Here is a 19,497-nt window from a genome sequence, read left to right on the forward strand (position 1 = left end):
GTCCCCAAACTGAGAGGGGGAAGTGGGCATGCTCTCCAATAGACAACAGCTCCCAAAGGGAAATTTTTCTCCAATGGAGTCTCACTGAATGTAGAAGCCACACTCAAGGACAGGCCCCATGCCCTGTACAGATGGCTAACTCAAAATGAACTCAGTGGTACCTTGGGAATATTTCTGTCTCATAATGCTTTGTATGGACATTCCCCCCCTTACTGGCCTTTTGCTTATATATTTTGATTTCTAATTTTGTGTTTTCATGGGCTGTGTGTGTGCATGTCTCTGGATGTTATGTGCTTGCTTTCTTCCTGTTTTGTTCTATTCTCTATTTTTTTTTTTTCCTGTTTGTTTTCTAAAGATTGAAAGAGGCATGGAGTTAGATGGGAGGGGAACTGATCAAAACATATTTTATAAAAAAAGTATTTTCAGTAAAAAAAAGTGTTTACTAACATACAACTCATTTTACACTTAAAAGGCAAAGCTCAAAGTTGTCTGGTATACTCTAATGGGCTTCACTGATCTGGATATAATACACAAAGGGAGACATGTTTCCTGCCACTCTGGCAACGTTCTCTATCTGGAGCCTCTTGGTGAATGCATTTGTAACTGCAAGTCGGACACACATGACAGCATGGCTCAATGAGGTTACAACTGACAAGCCTGTATTGAAAACAAGAGCGGCAAGACCATTTTAGTGAAAACTACGTTTATTTTCACATCAAGTGCACAGCACTCATCTAATCCTGCTGTGTAGACTTAGCACCATACTCACTGTGTGTAGTTAGTCATAGCACAGATATTTTGGTTTGCAGTTTGTACTTGATAGTGTTTATTTAAGGGACTCTGGTTAAGTCCTTTTTACACATCATTAATCTTTTCACAGTACACATTTAATGATGGTCCAGTAATCTCAAAACAAAACAAAAAACTTCTTAAGACTAATTAATAAATTAAACAAAACAAAACCCAACAGTCTCCCCAACCCCCAAGCTAACTGTTGTTGAGTTACATTTATAATGAATTCTAATGTTTTTTAAAAAAGTCATGATTCTCCAGCCTCCCCCACATGGGTATGCAGCAATACTCATCAATTATTTGACTCTACCCCCCCAAAAGGATTAATCCAGTGTTCTTTAGCTTTTTAAATATAAACTGGAAAAAGTGTTAATAAGCTTTTTAAAAAGGCAAATATTCTTCGACAACAAGAATGACACAGAACTAATCAATAAAAGCATTTGACAAGACATTAAATTACCACAGGCACTGGCTGTTGTTTCAAGTTAGGATTTCTATCCCAATAGCTTACATTCATAGCATTACTTGAGGTAGTTACAATACTGAAAACTGGACTCCACACTGCTGGGCTCTGTCTGTGAATTTGAAAGATACGTTGTCATCTTTTGAACCTACTTTCTCCTAATAATTCAAGTTTTCTTAAGGTAAGAATTCTAAAATCCAATTAGCAGCCTTTTTAAAGAGGAAAAGCGATAGGACAGTTTTCATGCTTGAAAACTGCCATGAGATCTTACCTGAGTGGTTTTCATCACCAGACCAGTAAGTCCACACTATGTGTTCTGCATTCGAAATATGAAAGTTAGCCTCCTTTTAAGGAAGGGCCATTTCTCTAAGAATTCCTGTTGGCAGAAGCTACCCACCTGCACTTACCCACTGGAAAGCCATCTCTATCAGTCCATCATGCTGTGGAGCTCTCCTCTTCCCAACAAAGGCCATTGGCTGGATACTAAGACTCCTGCTGCATACCCACATCTTTATAGTGAGTTCTCATCAACACACACTGTGGTAGTCTCACATCTGCCACAGTTTCCCTTCTATTCAAGTGCTATCTTATAAAAACATAGATACACCTTACTAATTTTAAAACACAAAGTTTCCCTCCACCAAGTCTTTCTTCTTCCATGGATAAGAGCACAATGTACACAGTTTATCAGTTATTTTTTACTTTTTAAGTTTATCTGTTTCCCCTGCCCCCAATATTTTATGGCCAGGTTGCCCTTGCTATAATGACTATTATTGCTGTTTTCACTCACTACCAATATAATGAACTGTCCCAGGGCATTTGCACAGCCCATCCAATGAAAATGGCTACTGAAAGTTTATAATCAGTACCCCTGCTTGCTTAGCTTGACTTGCTGGATTCCAAGGTTGCTTAGAGAACTACCCTCCCCATAACAAAGTGCTGCATTAGCCCAACCTGAGTACTACCCTGGCCACCCTCAATTTGAGAATAATCCTACCAGACTCCACTCTAGTACTGATACTCTACAGTATGTCTTCTCCTGAAAACGGTATTAAAGAGCGACAACTAATCTGAATATAAACCACGGACTGCACTGGGTGACGCACAACCTGTCCACGCATGAGCACCACAGGACCCACTTCACTCATCCTGTGCTACGTTAGATTCTCATCCCAGCAGGCGCACTGCAGCCTATGGTACACAGGTGGTTCACACCCTAACACTCCCAAAGCATGTTGGTTACAGCTAAGTGTTTCCAAGTACTACAAGTTCCCTGAGTTAAATATGCTTAATCCTGAAGAGTAGGGGCTGATCACTTAGGGGGGAGAACCAGCAGAGTAAAATAAAAATTATGATCATGATTTCAAGGTATGTATCTGTTTAGCCCCTAATTTTAGTATATAAATCCAGACATGTATATTATTTATGATAGGAAGTTATATAAAATCATCTGTGTTTTTTTTAACTGCACAGATTAGTATACTTGGCAACTGGTGAGTTTGAACTTAGAAACCCACCAGCAGGCCAAAAAGACTCTGAGCTGAAAGATTAAAACAATTCTTCAAAAATTAATACTGTTAACTTTCCTTCATAAAAGGTGGTTTGGCAAGTCCACAGATAAACAGTAAGTCTTTGATGTATGTGCCGGCATAAGACCCAAAGCCTACCATGGCTCAAATCTCAGAATGGCAAATTTTCAGCTGTACTGAGCATTTTGAAATATTTGGACCATTGGCTAAGGGCTGGAACATTTCAGTCACAGGGGTTGACACACATTAGTATCTGCCAAGTCCTCGTAGGTATTCAAGGTACTGAAGGGATACTCAGTCTCTTGGTGCTGGTGCCTGCTGCATTCTGGTACTATTTGTTTTCCTTTCCTTTTGAAGAGGAGTACAAAGAGCTTGCCCCAGAGCTATCCCTCTCAGAACAGTCTGGTCGGTTAAGACCTATGATATGTATGTCATCACCTCTCAAAGCATGGAGTAATACATGGGAAATGTTCATTTATCTGGTAACTCCGGTTGTAAGAAACACTGAGACAGGGTTTAACTTCCACTGGTATTGCCAGGGACATGCCAACACCAGTCTGCATGTGGCCAAGGCTCTGAACACTAGTTTGGAAGCTCGCAGGACAAGTCTGAAGGGTGTAAGATGAGGTGTGTGTAGTAGACACAATCTGCTGGCGGCTTGGTTGTTCTGACACAGGATGCCGATACTGCATCGAGGTCTGATGAAGATACTGAGGCTGCTGGAAGTGAACTGGCCGTGAGGGCTGAGCTGTTTGGAACACACCCAGCTGTGCTGACTGAGGAGCTGACTGTCCTCTCTGTTTGTTCGCTTCTTTCACATCATTATCATGAGCACTGGGACAGGAGACAGGAAACAAAAGCATTACCTAGCAAGAATGCTGCAACGTCCCACTCCCACCTCCACCATAGCTTATTTCACAAACTGCCACAACTGTCTCCTCATTCTAACAGCAGTGATACTTTCCTTGTGTCTTTCTCAAGTGATTTATCTCAGTATAAACACTGCTGGAGCTTTGAGTTCTTTACAACTTGGAATTTGAGGTCACATCCTAGTGACCCTTAAAATTCAGTAGTATGGAGATGGGTTAGGGTGAGATCTGCCTAAGCACTGTGGGCCTGCACATATACAAGAACAGCTCCCTTCCCAGTCAGCTACTTAGGGTCATACCAACAACAGTCAACTCTTACCTGGCTCACAGGCAAAGGATGCTCCTTTGCTGCAAACACTATTTGTTCACAGCAGCGAGCAACTAACAGAAGTACCCTAAGAGCCTTGAGCCTTTGAGAAGTAGTTTTTGGGGTATATTATACACAAAGGAAAATGTTACCTAGAAATTATAAATGCAAAAGCAAACAGGCTTACACCAACAGTCGTTCAATACACTGCACTAAGAAATCCCAGGAGTAAGCAGTAAGACGATGCAGTCTTGTAGGCCATGTTGGAGAAAGACGAAGGATAATCCTCGAAGAAGCCACACATGCAGCAGCTACTAAAGAAGGTGCATAATTTAGAAAGGCATAATCTGTGGAGACACCAAAAGTGAACTTAAGCAACAGAAGACATGTGTCACCAGTGCAGTCACATGAGGGTCTTCTTAGCAACTCACCTTGCAGAGATACTTCCAGGAAGTAATCTGCGTATTTGGCCATGTAGAGTTTAGTCTTTTCCAAGCAAATCATTGGCCAGCCATCATGAAGATCTGTCTCATGCACTGCTTCAGAGAGGTAATACTCAATGAAATGGGCAGCTGTAGGAAGGCAGAGGTTCCACTGAAAGGTCTCTAATAGTAACAGTTCCATATGCAGCAAATTCTGCTTTGTTAGCACTAGATTCATATTAGTCATACACCCCAGGCTGTTGAGCTGCTCCAGCTTAGGCACACTGTCTTCTTTTTCTTCAAATTTACCTTGTAAAGAAGGGGAAGGGGTGGAGAAAATGTTAGAACAGTGATATCTGGAGGCCTTGCCAGTTAAATAGGACCTGCTGTCTTGCTAGCACTGTCTCCTTTTTAGCTACATCAGAAGGCTCTTCTCTTCCATGTTTGCATGTTGTCTTTCCCAGTACTTCCCCACCCTTGACCTTGAACCATTCTCTGAAAACAATGTGCATAGATTTGAATAGTATACTGCGGCATAATGGAAATAGTCATATATGTTGATGAGGCAGTAACTACCTACTGGATTTTTTTTTTCTAGAAAGTGTTCTTTTTGTGGGCAGGTGGTAGTTGGTTAAAGAAAATTATTTTAGAGCATCAAGAATTTAACATCACCTGGGCGGTGGTGGCGCACGCCTTTAATCCCAGCACGCCCGGAGGCAGAGGCAGGCGGATCTCTATGAGTTCGAGGCCAGCCTGGTCTACAGACTGAGTTCCAGGACAGTCACAAAGCTACACAGAGAAATCCTGTCTCGAAAAACCAAAAAAAGAATTTAACATCAAAACTTTATCTGGTTAAGTGCTCCACAACTGAGCTACACCCTGAAGTAGTTCTTAGCTTTTTCCGAAAACTAGTCAGTTTCAAGTATTTAATCTGGGCAAATTTTTAGCATAATCTCAAGAGCAGAGAGAAAGGAAATTTGGAAGAAAAACTAAGTAAATTACTTTAATACAGGCACTGCTATTTCAAAAACAAATACACAAAGAACAAACCTACCTCTATCTCTTTTCTTCTCTAAATTTATTTTTCAAAAAGGGAAGGGGGCTAGGTCTGGTGGAGCCTGCAGCATGACAACATGTGCCTGTGATCATTTGGGAGGCTCAGGCAGGACAGTAAGTGTGAGGCTATACACAGGCTGTACAGTGAGAACCCAGCCCAGCAGGTGAAGGTGTTTGTTGTGCAAGTCTGGACACCTGAGTGCAATCCCCAGAACCCACAAGGGTGGAAGCAGAGATCACACTTCACAAAGTTGTCCTCTGATCTCCACACAGTATGCACACCCAAGTACAAGTACATGTTTCCCTTCCTTCCAATAAGAATGCTTTAAAGCAAAAGGGGTGGTGGGGAAGATTCTTATCTTCTCTTAAATCTCCTCACTCAAGGCAGAACAGGAGTAAAGGTGACACGATAGAAGTTCATTACCGGAAGCATCAACTTCTGAGAAAATACTCATCTAACGTTCCAACTATTCACTGAGGAACAAGATTGTCTTTCCACCTAAAAAAACTGTTTCTACAGATTATGAACCAACTTACATTTAAATTTCTAAACAAGCATTACTACACATAAAGCATGCATTTAGGTACTTGTACAATGCAGGCCTGTCTCTGGGACATGGCAGTCCACAGAAGAACAGAGATCAGGTCTAAAGCAGCCTACCTTTCAGTACTGTGTTCTATTTTACAATGAAGTTTAAAAGTTGAAATTACAGATTTCTCACAAGGGATTTTACATTAGTTCTTGTTCAAAACTATTGTTAGAAAGTTATTTTTCAAAAGCACACCTTGTTATATATAAAATTGTTTTAAAACTGGATAACGATTTCAGTATCACTTGCTTTCCTTGGAAACCTTGTAATTTTATTCTACCCATTTATAAACAACTTATAGGGAAAGGTAAGAGAGACCACCAAAGCAGGGACACCAACGTTTCCTGGTGAAGGTTCTCTTCTTGAGGGGCTGATTTGTAACACTGGTTAGAGCTGCTACCACAGACGGCAAAGGCCAGGGCCAGTCAGCTGACCAGCTGGGTAGCCAGTGGGGCTTTGCTCACACTGGCTCATCTTGGGGCTGGAAAAAGCTCTGCTCCCTACCTAGGAGTTCGCTTAGGGAACAGAACTGGGGTAGGAGGTTTTGTCCTTGATGCCAGGAGACTCTAAGCTCCTATCTTGAGAAAAACTTAGTGGTTACTCCTGCTCTAGAGACTGTGAACTTCTTTAAAAGCAAACCACTTGTTGAGGTACTGGGTCTTGTGCAAGCTTTCTACAGGTTAGGCAACCGCTATACAATTTTAATTTCAAACACTGTTTTAAGGTGTCCAGACTGGTCTGAGACCTGACATCCTCCTGGCTCAAGCTCCTGAGTATCTGGGATTACAGACATACCCTGTCCCCAGCTCAAAACCACTCAAAACATTACTGTAGAGAGGAGCAAAGCTTATGTTATTTGGACTTTAAGAATCTAGATAGATTTTTCTAATTCTAGTCATGTAAGAATGGCATTTTACAACACCACGGGTCTTCATGACAGCGATCAGCATCACCAACTGAAGAGGAAAGGAAGTTACTGTTCTCACAGTACTAACATGAAGTTCTGCAGAAGGAAAACGAGGCAAGCAGTTGTCCAGTCCCTCCAGATGAAATCATCAGGCTTTCAAGTACCTCGCCATTTGTGTAGCAGTAGTACTAGCTGCACACTTCAAAGGAATGTTATAAAAATTAATGAGTTTATTTATATCATGCTTTAAATTCCTTTGAAGAAATTAATACACCATAATTCACTATAATTCAAAGATCAAGGGTGTTTCATATTCTCCCCTTGAAACTTTCATCATTAAAAACTAAAACTGTTTATGGTCAATTTCACAGCTCAAGAAATCAAGATGTTACATAACATCAGCCAGTTCACCCAAGGTCAAGTAAGTTGAGTGATACCAAAAACAGGAGCCAAAAGAAGACTTTTATATTCTCAAATCTGCATTTCTAAACCAAAACATCATGCCAGACTATATGGGGACAGCTATCAGAATGACAGACTTCTGTATTTGTGTTTATAAATATTTAGCTATTAAACAAATGTCAAGGAGTTTATGTGCTCATTTTCAAAGTTAAAAATTAATTGCATAGCAGAACACTATGTATATAATAAATTAATAAATCTTAAAAAAAAAATAAACTGCATGGGGCTTGAGAGATAGCTCATCCATTAAGAGCACTGGCTCTTCCAGAGGACCCAGGCTCAATTTCCTGCACCCACATGACGGCTCACAAATGTCTGCAACTCCAGTTTCAAGGAATCCGACACCCCCATACAGACAACACGCAGGCAAAACACCAAGGCATATAAAATAAAAATAAATCATCTAAAAACAAAATAAGCCAGGCAGTGGTGGCACACACCTTTAATCCCAGCACTCGGGAGGCAGAGCCAGGGGGATCTCTGTGAGTTCAAGGCCAGCCTGGTCTACAGAGTGAGATCCAGGACAGGCACCAAAACTACACAGAAAAACCAAAAATAAATAAATAAAATAAAAATAAAGATAAAATAAATTACATGTAAGGCATGGTGACACAGGCCTTTAATTCCAGCACCTGGAAGCAGAGCAGGTGGCTCTCTGTACATTTAAGGCCAGTCTGGTCTACACAGGACGTTTTAGTCCAGCCAGCTACATAGTAAGACCCTGTCTAAAAAATAAATAAACAACACGCCGCATCAATAACCACATTTGAGATTCTAATTCAGTCTTATGTTTTTGGGAACCTTTTTGTTATAGATAGTGGTACAGACTCAACTACGTGGAAGAATTTCAAAAAGTGTGAAAACATCAGTGAGTTACATGCATTCACATCTATCATGATTGTGTTAACTGCTATGTACAATTGAAATCTACTTGTTCATACACACAGATCACAAAGATCAGGGTTTTTTTCACTTGAAAGGAAATACCAGAAGCCATATGATTATATTGATAAAGGACCAAAACAGGAAATGAGGATAAAGGAAATTCATATCAGCTTCCCAGAAAATAAAGAATTAGAGGCCAGAAACAAAACACCAAGTCGTCTTTCCTTTACAGGAAATGTACAGATCAGCCATGGAAACCACACATTTTCAACACAAATGGTAACTTTGTGGCAGAGAAGATGATATAGTGAGTAGAGCAGATGATGCCATCTGGAATTCAGTCAACATTCTATTCTTTCATTACCAAATAGAAAAGTCATCTATATTGTATAAAAGAATCCTCACAAATTACTAAGACCATTAATTTAATAGAGAAATAGAGAAAGAACAGAAAAAGGCAACCTATGGGGACGGGGAGGCTAAACTCATTAAAAATTAAGATGTAAATCAAACCAACTGTGAGATTTAATTTTTCTCCAAATAAAAAAATAAAGTAAAAAAAAAAAAACTTAAGTCAATATTCGTGAGCCAACAGAAAAAAACATTTCTTACAAATTATTAGCACTAACAGTAGCACTAAGAGCCTGTGACTAAGAGTCTTCACCTTGAGTCCAAGATCATGAGTGTATATCAGAAGCCTCATCTCCAACGCTGCTTCCAAACTGCCCATAAACTCAAGGCTGCTCAAACAAGCTGAAGCAAGCCAGGAAAAACAGGTGAAATATAAGAAGTTATTTTTCTGGACAAACAAATCTACTTTAGAAAAACCAGACTCTTTAGGAGTAAGAAGCCAGGCTAGAGATTCCAGAACAGCATACTAGGGGAATTGGCCAGTATTATGCTAAACTTTTTATACTGCAAGTTTCCTATGTTGCCCTACTTTCTCCTAACAACAACTTTAAAAGCAAAGTCAAGTGTCTTTATTTTCATTTTATAGAGAATTAACCTGGGACCCAAGGGTTATTGAAATTTGTACTGTTAGGGATTCAAACCTAAAAAAAAAAAAAAAAAAAAAAAATCACGACACTCTGACTCCTAAATACTACAAATTAGATAATGTGCAGGCCCTTCCTTCCCATTTCCAGTAGTGCAGCTACCCAGGTAGGTAGATAAGCATTACCTCTAAGAACATACAAACTGTGATCTGTCTTTGGCCAAATTACATACAGCATCCAATTATTACATAAAAGTAGACTCCACCAGGCAGTGGTAGTGCATGCCTTCAATACCAGTATTTGGGAGGTAAAGGCTAGTGAATCTCTGAGTTCAAGGACATCCTGGTCTACAGAGCCAGTTCCAGGACAGCCAGGGCTACACAGAGAAACCCTGTCTAAAACAAACAAACAAACAAACACATCAACCAAAAGAGAGAGAAAAGAAAGAAAAAGAATACAATAAATACTACATACCACAAATTTGTAACATGAATCATCCAATGAAAACAGACTATCAGTTTATAAGCATCCTAAGCTTTTTTGACAAAGTATTAGAGATTGAGAGGAGGACCAACTGTTGCTAAGTTCCAGTCTCTTCAATTCTGACCTAGTGGAGGACAATTGCTCCAACTCTTACCTATCATTTACTCAGGAGGGCTGAGGCCTTGATGCATACACTAGACATACCCACTCTACCTTGGAAAAGGAAGAATGTAAAAGCAAGTCTCTCTCAGGAACAGGGGGTCAAAGGTGACAGCAGAACAAAGGGAAGAGGTATCTGGTTCTTGCGGCAGTAGTGATTGTGGTGCTTTGAATGATAACGCTCCCACAGGATCACATATTTGAATGCTTGGACCCAGTTGGTGGACCTGTGGCCTTGTTGGAGGACGTGTGCCACAGGAAGTAGGCTTTGAGATTTCAGAAGCCTCCACCATTCCAGCTGGTTCTCTCTGCCTCGTGGTTGTCATCTCAACATGTTAAATTCTCAGCTATCGCTCCAGCACCACTCCTGCCTGCCTATTCCCATGTTCCCTGCCATGACGGTCATGGCCTCTACCACCCTCTGGAATGGTGAGCCCCATTAGATGACTTTATAAGTTACTTGAGTCGTGGTGCTTTGTCATGGTAGTAGAGAAGTAACTAAGACAGCGATAAGCAATTCCTATCTGAACTACAGCAAATATGAACGCTACACCTTGTTACTAGAAAACAAGCTTTAAAAATTACACATTGCCACAGTAATTACACCAAATAATCTTCCATAGAATAAAAGGATCACAATAATTAAAAACAAGAACTGAAAACTCCATTTTAATCATCCTAAGACACTACAGGAATCAAGTCCCCTTCCTCTGTTAGGGAAATAGGAAAGTACAGGAACCTGGCATCATGATGGCAAACACTATATGGTGATCAAAAACTTTTTTCCTGCAGACAGGGTCTTGCCATGTTGCCTGAATGTAGGGTCTACCATATCTGGCTTAAAATTCTCAGTAACCAACCAGATCTCAAAGTGGACTTTAGTAGTGCAGCGTAATACAAGTAACGCTAATTAGTTTGGTAAGTTACTAATAAGCAAACTTTAGTCACAATATAAATTATTTTATGAAACTACACTAATATCATTCATTATTTACAATCCCTCAAGCTTAGCTTCCTATTTGCTTCAGAACACTCTAAGAACCACAGAAAGCAAGCTGGCAAGACAGTAATAGGCATTGTTGGCCATAAAACTATTTTTCATGAATGATCTTAAAATTTAAAGTAGCATTGCTTTTCTGTCTGATGGCCAGAGTATGTCTCTAGTATGAGCTAATTCTGTAACCTAATATTCTATGGGATTAAAAACAAACCAACATGTTTCTTATGGATTTTTATACATCTGACCTGTCAAGTACGGGTTTTTCCAATCTTATATAGACAAACTCTAAAGGGCTTCATAGCCAGTGATGAAACAAATGGAGCATTTTATACGTGATTTCCTATGAACATAAAACTTTAAGTTAATTATAAATGTGTAAGTCCTACTCTGGCTTCAGGGTGGGGAGGGGGGACTATGTGTCTAGATTTTAAAGGGGAAATAAAGATATTCAGGAAGTCTACAGCATTCTGCTAAGAATTTGGCTCAGGAGGAGACCAACAGCTGACCTGTAAGAGTTCTAATGCTTCACTGTTCAGATCTCACCCTAACCCACAGGCAATGGAAGCCATCATTATGGTTGTGTTTTATTTACATTCATCTGGTTTCACAAAGGATCTGAAATAATTTAAAAAGTCATTCAAGTAGAAGTCTTGGAGTATGAAAATAAAATCTAAGAGGCTCCGATCTGGAAATGATACCACCTAATAATGCACTGACTTGTATACGTTTATTAGTTGTCTAAGCAAAAAGGTGTTTTAGAAAGATTACTAGCTTCACAGCCTAAGAGGAATGTTCTTATCATAGTAGCCACATTGGATGCCAACCTTCAATGAGATCAGAGGTCAAGGATGACGATAACAACCATATGCTACTTTGAAGTAAGGCTAATAATGATATGGATAATATAAAAACAATACCAAAAACAATTATCAATTCAATTTCATATCAAATGTGATCTTTTTACATTGTTGAATGAAGAAAAACTCAATTTTAATTCTTTTATATGCCCTCTCTCTTCAGTGTAGACACTAGCACACAACAAGGTGAGGCCTACCAGCACATTCTGTATGGGTAATAAGTAAGTCTATCAGATGATATACTGAAGTCACTCCCTATCAGCTGCAGGTTTAATCAGTTGATTAAACCTACACCATGTAGCCAAGACAAAGCGTGCAGCACCTTTACGACAGAGTTTCTCAATTCCAGCTACACTGATGTTTGTTCATCAAAACATCTTTGTTCCAAGGACTTGTTCTTTGAATTACAGAGTGTTTAGCAGCATCCAAAACATCTACACACTAGATACTGTAATGTTTCCTAAGGTGCTTCTGGTTGTCAATCACTGATCAAAAACAGTGGTTCTCAATCAAAATGGTACATCAACATTACCTTTGGAATTTTTAAAGTGTAAAAAAAAAATAAAAATACCCAGTCCCTATTATTCAGATTCTGGCACAGTATATTAATTACTTCTCTCATTGCTGTAACCAAATATCTGAACAGAAGTAAGCTAAAGGAGAGGATTTACTTTGGCTCACAGTTCAGAGAAAGGGAGTCTATCATGGTGGGGAAGACACAGTGGCAGCAGTAGCTCGATCTGTAGTGCTGACTGGGAAGCAGAGACAAGGGAATGTAAGGGCTTTCTCCTTTTCCCCTCTTTATTTAGGCCAGGCCCCAACTTATGAGATGGTGCTATCTGCATTTGAGGTTAAGTCTTTCCTCAGTTAAACCTCTCTGGAAACTCCCACACAAATATGTGTAGAGGTGTATCTCCTAGGTGATTCAAAATCGTGTTGACAATGAAGATTAACCAGTAGATCTGTGGTGCTTAGAATTTGTATTTGTATCAAATCTTCAGGATGTAGGGCTTGGGCATATGATTTTTAAAAAAATGTCAGAATTACTTTTTAATACCTAACTAACAACCACAGTACATAACTTCCTAAAAGCAATAAACTGAAATGACTGGGATTTGAAAATAATTCACTGAGTTCTCTCTAGTTTCATCATATAAACAATATAGATTTGAGTCATGTAAATCAGATTCATACTCACTTGCTAGAAGCAGACAGGAAAGTGCAACTAAATGCAGCTGCTGAATAGAGATGTCATAACGATCCATGAACAGGTCCAGCAAATAGACAGCAAGATGTCGGGCGGAAGGGCAGAGAGTGAAGCGATTGCTCACGATGGCAATCAAATCCGCAAAGTATCGCCTGAGACTCAGCTGAGGGGACTGGCCCTTGTAAGAAGGCAACTTCAGCTCCTACGTCAAGAGGAAGAATATTCAATCTATAGAAATATCCACGTAATACAGACTTAACATTGTTTTTCTAACATACTGTGTTGGAAGAGTTTAAAGACATCATTTGCTTGAAAGGAATGTAGAAATAAAGTTGAGTGGGAAGAGGGTGTATGGCTTTAAGAAAAACAAAACGCAAAGCCAACCACACTCCAAACCCTTCCTCCAAGGTGCAGACCAGTGAGTATGCTCCTGGAACTGTGCAGGCAATACTTCATACAGAGACCAGGACTTATCCATCAGTATCTTTTAACCTTACTCCCCTTCAATCAGTTAGGATCTTTACTTTGTCATCTTTCATATACATAACATTTTTTTAAAATCATCAATCAGTATTCACTCTCAGGACAATATTATACAATTTGTATTAAGAGATTCTGGGGTTGGGAATGTAGCTTAGTTATAGAGTATATTCTTATCATGTGCTATGCCCTGGGCTCAGGTCTCAGCAACATGTGGGGGTGGAGTTCAACTGTGTATCAATATGGAAAGCTTTCAAATTTATTTTGTAAGATGAGTGTATCACCAAGAATAAACCTGACAGCTAATAACAACAAAAGAAACACAAATACCAAAGCACACAGAAATAAAACAAAAACAAAAAAGGGGGAAGTACACTGGACTTCCTAAGTAAATTGTATCTCGAAGGATACCATCAGAGTGAAAAAGGCAGCCCACAGAATGGAGAGAACGTTTAAAATCATACATGCGATAAGACGTTAGTAGCAAATTACTTTTTAAGTTTCCTCAAGACACACTGTTACTTAGCTACATCCCCAATCCTTCCCAAATTACATAAAGAATTCCTACAACTCAAAAGCAATAAAACAACTCAATTTTAAAGTGGGAAAATAAACAGACATTTTCCCTAAGCAAACAGACAAACAGGGGCTCGAGAGATGGCTGAAAGGGTAGGAGAGCTTTCTGTGAAATCCCCAGCACTTACACACAAAGCTGGGTACGGCTGCATATGCCTCTAACTCCAGCAAGGGGAAGGCAGAGGCAGGCAGACTCCCAGAGCTTGGTGGCTAGCCAATCTAGCCAAAACAAATTCCATCTTCGTGGGAGATTCTTTCTCAGGGGAGTATGATGGAAGAGTGATAGAGGAAGATATCCAATCGTACATGTACCATACATACAAAAGTACAAAGTAACACAGAGAAAAACCATAAAGTAACCAACAAGCAGAGATGTTCAACATCATTAATCATTAAGAAAATGCAAACCAAAACCACAAGCTACCACTTCATACCCATCTAGATTGCTATTATCAAAACAACCCCGCCCCCAAAAATGCCCCAAAGAGAAAATAACAAGCATCGACAAGGCTATGGAGGAACTAGAATCCTTACCCATTACTAATGGTAACACAAAATGATGCAACTGCTGTAGGTAACAGTGTGACAGTTTTCAAAAACTTAAATACAGAGTCATCCCATGATTCTACATTTTCACTTTTAATTATACATCCCAAATATTTGAAAGTAGAAAGGTAGGTATTTGTACACCCATGTCCATAATTACCCACAATGAGCAAAATGTGGAAACAACCCAAATGCTTATGGGATGAATGCATGCACACACACACACACACACACACACACACACACACACACTTCAACTTTAAAAAGGGAATTGTGACATACACTGCATGGATGAACCTTAAAGATAATATGCTAGTCACATAAATAGACAATTCTTATATTAATAGGATTCCATTTACACCAAGTATTTGGTCAAAGTCACAGAGGCAGAGTAGAAATGTGGTTATCAGGGTCAGGTGACAGACAAACTGGAAAGAGTACAGAGTTTTAGTTTAGCAAGATGAAAACTTATCATTAGCCCCAGGTATAAACAGTGGAAATTGTCTCAAGTCTCTTTCTAGCAGGTGAATTAAAATGCAGAGATCATTACAATACACTGTTGACACCACAGGGCATTGAGAACACCAAAGAAGACCTCGCTTGGCCCATGGGATAAGGAGTTGTAGAAAAAATGAGGCCTGAATATTACATTAAAAGACTAGGAATCACACCTGGAAAATATTGGTGGACTTTATTTTTAACTATGTTAATTTTACCAACATTAGTAAAAACACCCCAGGGCCATCAATACGAGATTTTATTTGTATTCACTGTTATTAGTGTGTGAGCACCTGGTATTTGTGGGTAGGCACACATGCCATGCTGTACATATGGAGAGCACAGCTTTGTCGAGTTGGTTCTCTCCTTCCACCTTTACGTAGACTCTAGGGATAAACCTCAATCACAAGTACTCGCTGAACTATCCCATAATATCTCACATAACCTGTTGAGCTACCTCACCAGCCCCAGAGGTTTTAAATAATATATCCAATGAACTTCATTTGTCTTTTTCAGTGGGAAAGTACAAGTGCTGACGGATGACTGTCCGAGCCGGCTCTCCTTGCACAGGTACGCAGGCACAGAAAAGAGGCTACACTTTCCTCAGCCACAAGTTTCTTCTGCTAGCTTTTCTCAGCCCCTTAGAATGGCACACTCTTCTTCTGACTGGCTTCTCAGGAATCCAAAGGACCAAAGCACAGGGCAGTCATCGTAAGTCTAAGTCCTCACCAGCGAACCACTTCAAATGCCATCCCCTACCCAGACTGGCATCCCCTACCCCTAACTCTCTAGCCAGGATGGAAATAAAGACCTACAGGAAGTGTTTCTCACAAGACTACAATTGTTTCCGTTTGCCTTTACAGCTCCTCAGCTTCCTTCCACAGAGTTACAGCCCTGGAGCAAAATGACAGAAGACAAGCACCTAAGGGACAGGTGCCTGGGAAGTCTTTGTGAGTGGGAAACTCCATTTACAAAAGTAGTACAGTTGGCGTTCACTTATTTCACTCTTCCCCAGTAAACACAATGCTGGTCACATCAACTATTTCTTTAAAAACTGGAGGTCTAAACATGGACCATCTTTCACAGCAAATGAATGGCAATTGCCCCAGGGAAGAGCTACATTCAGATGCCCTTAACTTCTAAAGCAGATTGTTGGAGTCTGTGCAGGCAAGGACCTGTGGCACTAAGTCACTGCTCTAACACCTTGCATATACTACGTACTGAACATGTTGCATAAACAAATGACAAAATCACTGACAGCTAATATTAGCGTTTTTAATGAGAAAAATTTAACTTCTTGACTCCAGTGCATTATAAATAGAGATCTCTCCAGTTGTAAAGTTCAAGCCCTATTAATTAATGCACATCCTTTATGTTACCATTACCTGAAATCAGGACTATGGTCTACACTGAGCTTAAAGACAACATAAAGGCAACCCTGAGTAGTCTGCAACAGGTGGCCTGAGACAGGCTTCAGAAGAAATCCTTCACATCCACCTGACTACAGGTCTGTCTTGCTCCTTGGGCCCTTCAGAGACTGCACAAAAGCATGCAACAAATCCTAATTAAAAAAAGGAAAATTCTACTTCTAAGATGACCTGCAAAACTAATTCAGACAATTACTCAGGATTAAAACTACCTACACATAAAATATTAGAACTAAAAATCATGAGGATCACCATGGAAAAAGTCTTTAAACTTTCCCATCCACCAAAAAAAAAAAAAAGTACCATTTATACCAACTAACTAGCTTGCTACTAGAGAGAGAAAAAGACTGACACTTAGAAAATCCATGTATCTCACCCCAAAATCAAAAGTGAATTGGGACAACTTCTCCCCCTCACATTCCTAAGAATCATTCCATAGTTGGGACATTTATGTAGAGCAGTATCATACGGGTCTGGGGTGTATTCAGGGGAAGAGACTGAATGTCAGGATTAGTAAAGAACATTTAGAAATTTCAAGCTTTAGAGAAAAGGGTGCACGTTTAACAAATGAAGCCAGAACTCAAGGTCCCAAGGTACTTAATATGGTCAGATACACAAGATACAAATCTATTATCCTGGGACCCTTAAGCCTCAAGCTACATGAGTGTCTTATTGAAGAGTCAGCTGTTTTGATTCTTAGTTTTCTACACTTAAGGTGGTTCTTTTAGGGTCAAGGTGAAACTGAGTTAAATTAGAGATCTTTCTAGAGCTCTCCTTTGGATGTCAGAGAAGCAGGCTATCCCATAAATCCAACTTAGGACACTCCAAGTAAATCGTTACTTAAGAAGCAACAATACACAGACTTTGGTCCAAAAAGAGTGTATTTTTTTTCAGTGTTTATTAAGTATCCGGCATCTACTTTCTACACATGATAGTACCAAAGAGCAGCTCCTTCCTTCCACCCTAAGGCTTTTCAAACAGCCTCAAATCTGAAGGACCAAGTAACAGTAAGTTAACACACAGCTCTTACTATAAGCTGGGCACTGTTCTAAGTCCGCGTACAGCACAGACATCAGATTTCACAATCAGCCCATAAGAAACGCTCCAGCTTATTTATTTCTCCTCTTAAAGACGAGGAAACGGAGAAACTGAGAATTAAGTAGTCTGAAGTCTCACAGCAAGTTTGAGAACTGAGTTATGTATTAACTGTGGCTTAAACAGCTGCACGCAGCATCAAGTAGAAGCAAGAACGGCTGTTCATTCGATACAAATTCAGCATTTTACACACACACACACACACACACACACCAAGATCAAATCCATGATCCACCGGCAACATTGGAACATCGCTTTCCACCTTCCTTCTCCCAACCACCACGCCCCACTCCTCTCCACATTTTCAGGTTCTTCTGATGCAGCCCAAGGAAGAAGTTAATTAACCTTGACAAATAAGCAAACTCGCCTTCTCTGCCCTGGAAAGTGGAGCGCAAAAAAACTAACTGGCCGGGCGGTGGTGGCGCACGCCTTTAATCCCAGCACTCGGGAGGCAGAGCCAGGCGGATCTCTGTGAGTTCGAGGCCAGCCTGGACTACCAAGTGAGTTCCAGGAAAGGCGCAAAGCTACACAGAGAAACCCTGTCTCGAAAAACCAAAAAAAAAAATAAAAAATAAAAAAAAAAAATAAAAAAACTAACTGGCCTCTCCAGGAAGCACGAGAGCCGCGATGGGAAGGAAGGTCGGGCCTCGGGGTTACCTTGTACCGAAGCGCCTGGTGAATATCCGCAGCCAGCTGTCCTCGCCACCACTGCCCCTCCAGCTCCATGGAAGCCGGCGACGCGCCCGGCCAGACGCCTCAACTTCAGTCTGGAAGACACGCCCCAGACGCGGTCACCGCCAGCAACTTCCCCTCCACGACCCTCCGCGCCCCCCGTCACCAGGGCTGTGACCTCGGGTCACCCCGCTCGGCTGCTCATCTTCACCTGACCCGACCCCAAGCCATCCTCCAACGCCAGCGAGGCCCGATCTACCCAGTCGAGAGGCGCGGGCTTAAGTCTGCAATCGCCAGCTGGAGGAGCTGCAGGAAGGTGTAAGCTTGGGAACCTCGGGGCGGGACGGCCGGGCTTCGGCTCATCGAGTCCCGGGTTCGAACTCTGCGGCCCGCGCCGGGAGCCCTGACACCGTCCGGACGCCGCCGGAATGGAGCGTGAGCAGCGCTAGGCCAGGTCCGCGCGGACAGCGGGGCGCGCTCTACCGCCCCGGGGGTCCGAGGTACGCCGGCCGCGGCGCGTCCCCCCCGCGAGCGGCGAACAAAAGGCCGGCCGGCCGGCCGTGCTCCGCGCCTCGCCTCCCTTCGCGATGCTCGCCGCCCTCCCCGGCCAAGCCGGCCCGGCCCGCGCAAGGCTCTTACCCGGAACCGCGGCCCTCACAGCCCCAGCCCGGCCGCGGTGCGCGGGGCGCCGGCAGCGCTCATGCCGCGGACGGTCGGCCCGCCAAGCCCCCGCCTCAGCTCGGGCCCAGCACCGGGCCGCTCGCGCCGCCCATTGTTAAAGGACCGGCGGGCGGCTCGGCGTACAAAGCCAGCGCGGGGGCACGGGCCGCCCCGCGCTGCCAATCTCGTCTCGCGATACAGCGGGGTCGCTCCGCGCCGTCCAATCGGCGGCCGGGCCGAGCCAGGTGCCGCTCCGGCTCTGCGGGGCCCCCGCCTGGACGGCGCGGCGAGCCCGGCTGTCTGGCTCTGCAGCCCCTGGCGTCTGTCGGTGCCCGCGGGCCACTCACCTGCAGAAGAACCTGCCTCGATGGGTCCTGGGTGCGGGCAAAGAAAGTTTGCGGCGCCCCAGCCCAGGGATAAACCGTGGCAGCGCGGATCTGGCCCGCTGTCTCTCACTTGGTGGGGCAGCTCTCCCGGGTCTCCCCGGCCTCCCAAATAGGCTTTAGCTGTTCCCACAGTCCCCTAAGCCGCTTGGCTTGTTTAATTCTGCTCCAGTTCCA

The 19,497-nt window shown here is 42.1% G+C and overlaps 1 protein-coding gene across 1 annotated transcript; it reads right to left on the minus strand.

The window, feature by feature from the left end:
• Positions 1-686: 686 nt before the first annotated feature.
• Positions 687-19,020, minus strand: Ccnj (cyclin J). The gene is made up of 6 exons (XM_059258228.1): positions 18,917-19,020; positions 18,263-18,372; positions 12,975-13,185; positions 4,392-4,691; positions 4,148-4,307; positions 687-3,618 (listed from the first exon to the last, which is right to left on the minus strand). Exons 2-6 carry the CDS (start codon positions 18,329-18,331, stop codon positions 3,219-3,221), a joined length of 1,140 nt encoding a protein of 379 aa, XP_059114211.1. The 5' UTR covers positions 18,332-18,372; positions 18,917-19,020; the 3' UTR covers positions 687-3,218.
• Between the last annotated feature and the right edge of the window lie 477 nt (positions 19,021-19,497).

The sequence above is a fragment of the Peromyscus eremicus genome, chromosome 1 (genome assembly GCF_949786415.1).
Source record: "Peromyscus eremicus chromosome 1, PerEre_H2_v1, whole genome shotgun sequence".
Lineage (NCBI taxonomy): Eukaryota > Metazoa > Chordata > Mammalia > Rodentia > Cricetidae > Peromyscus > Peromyscus eremicus.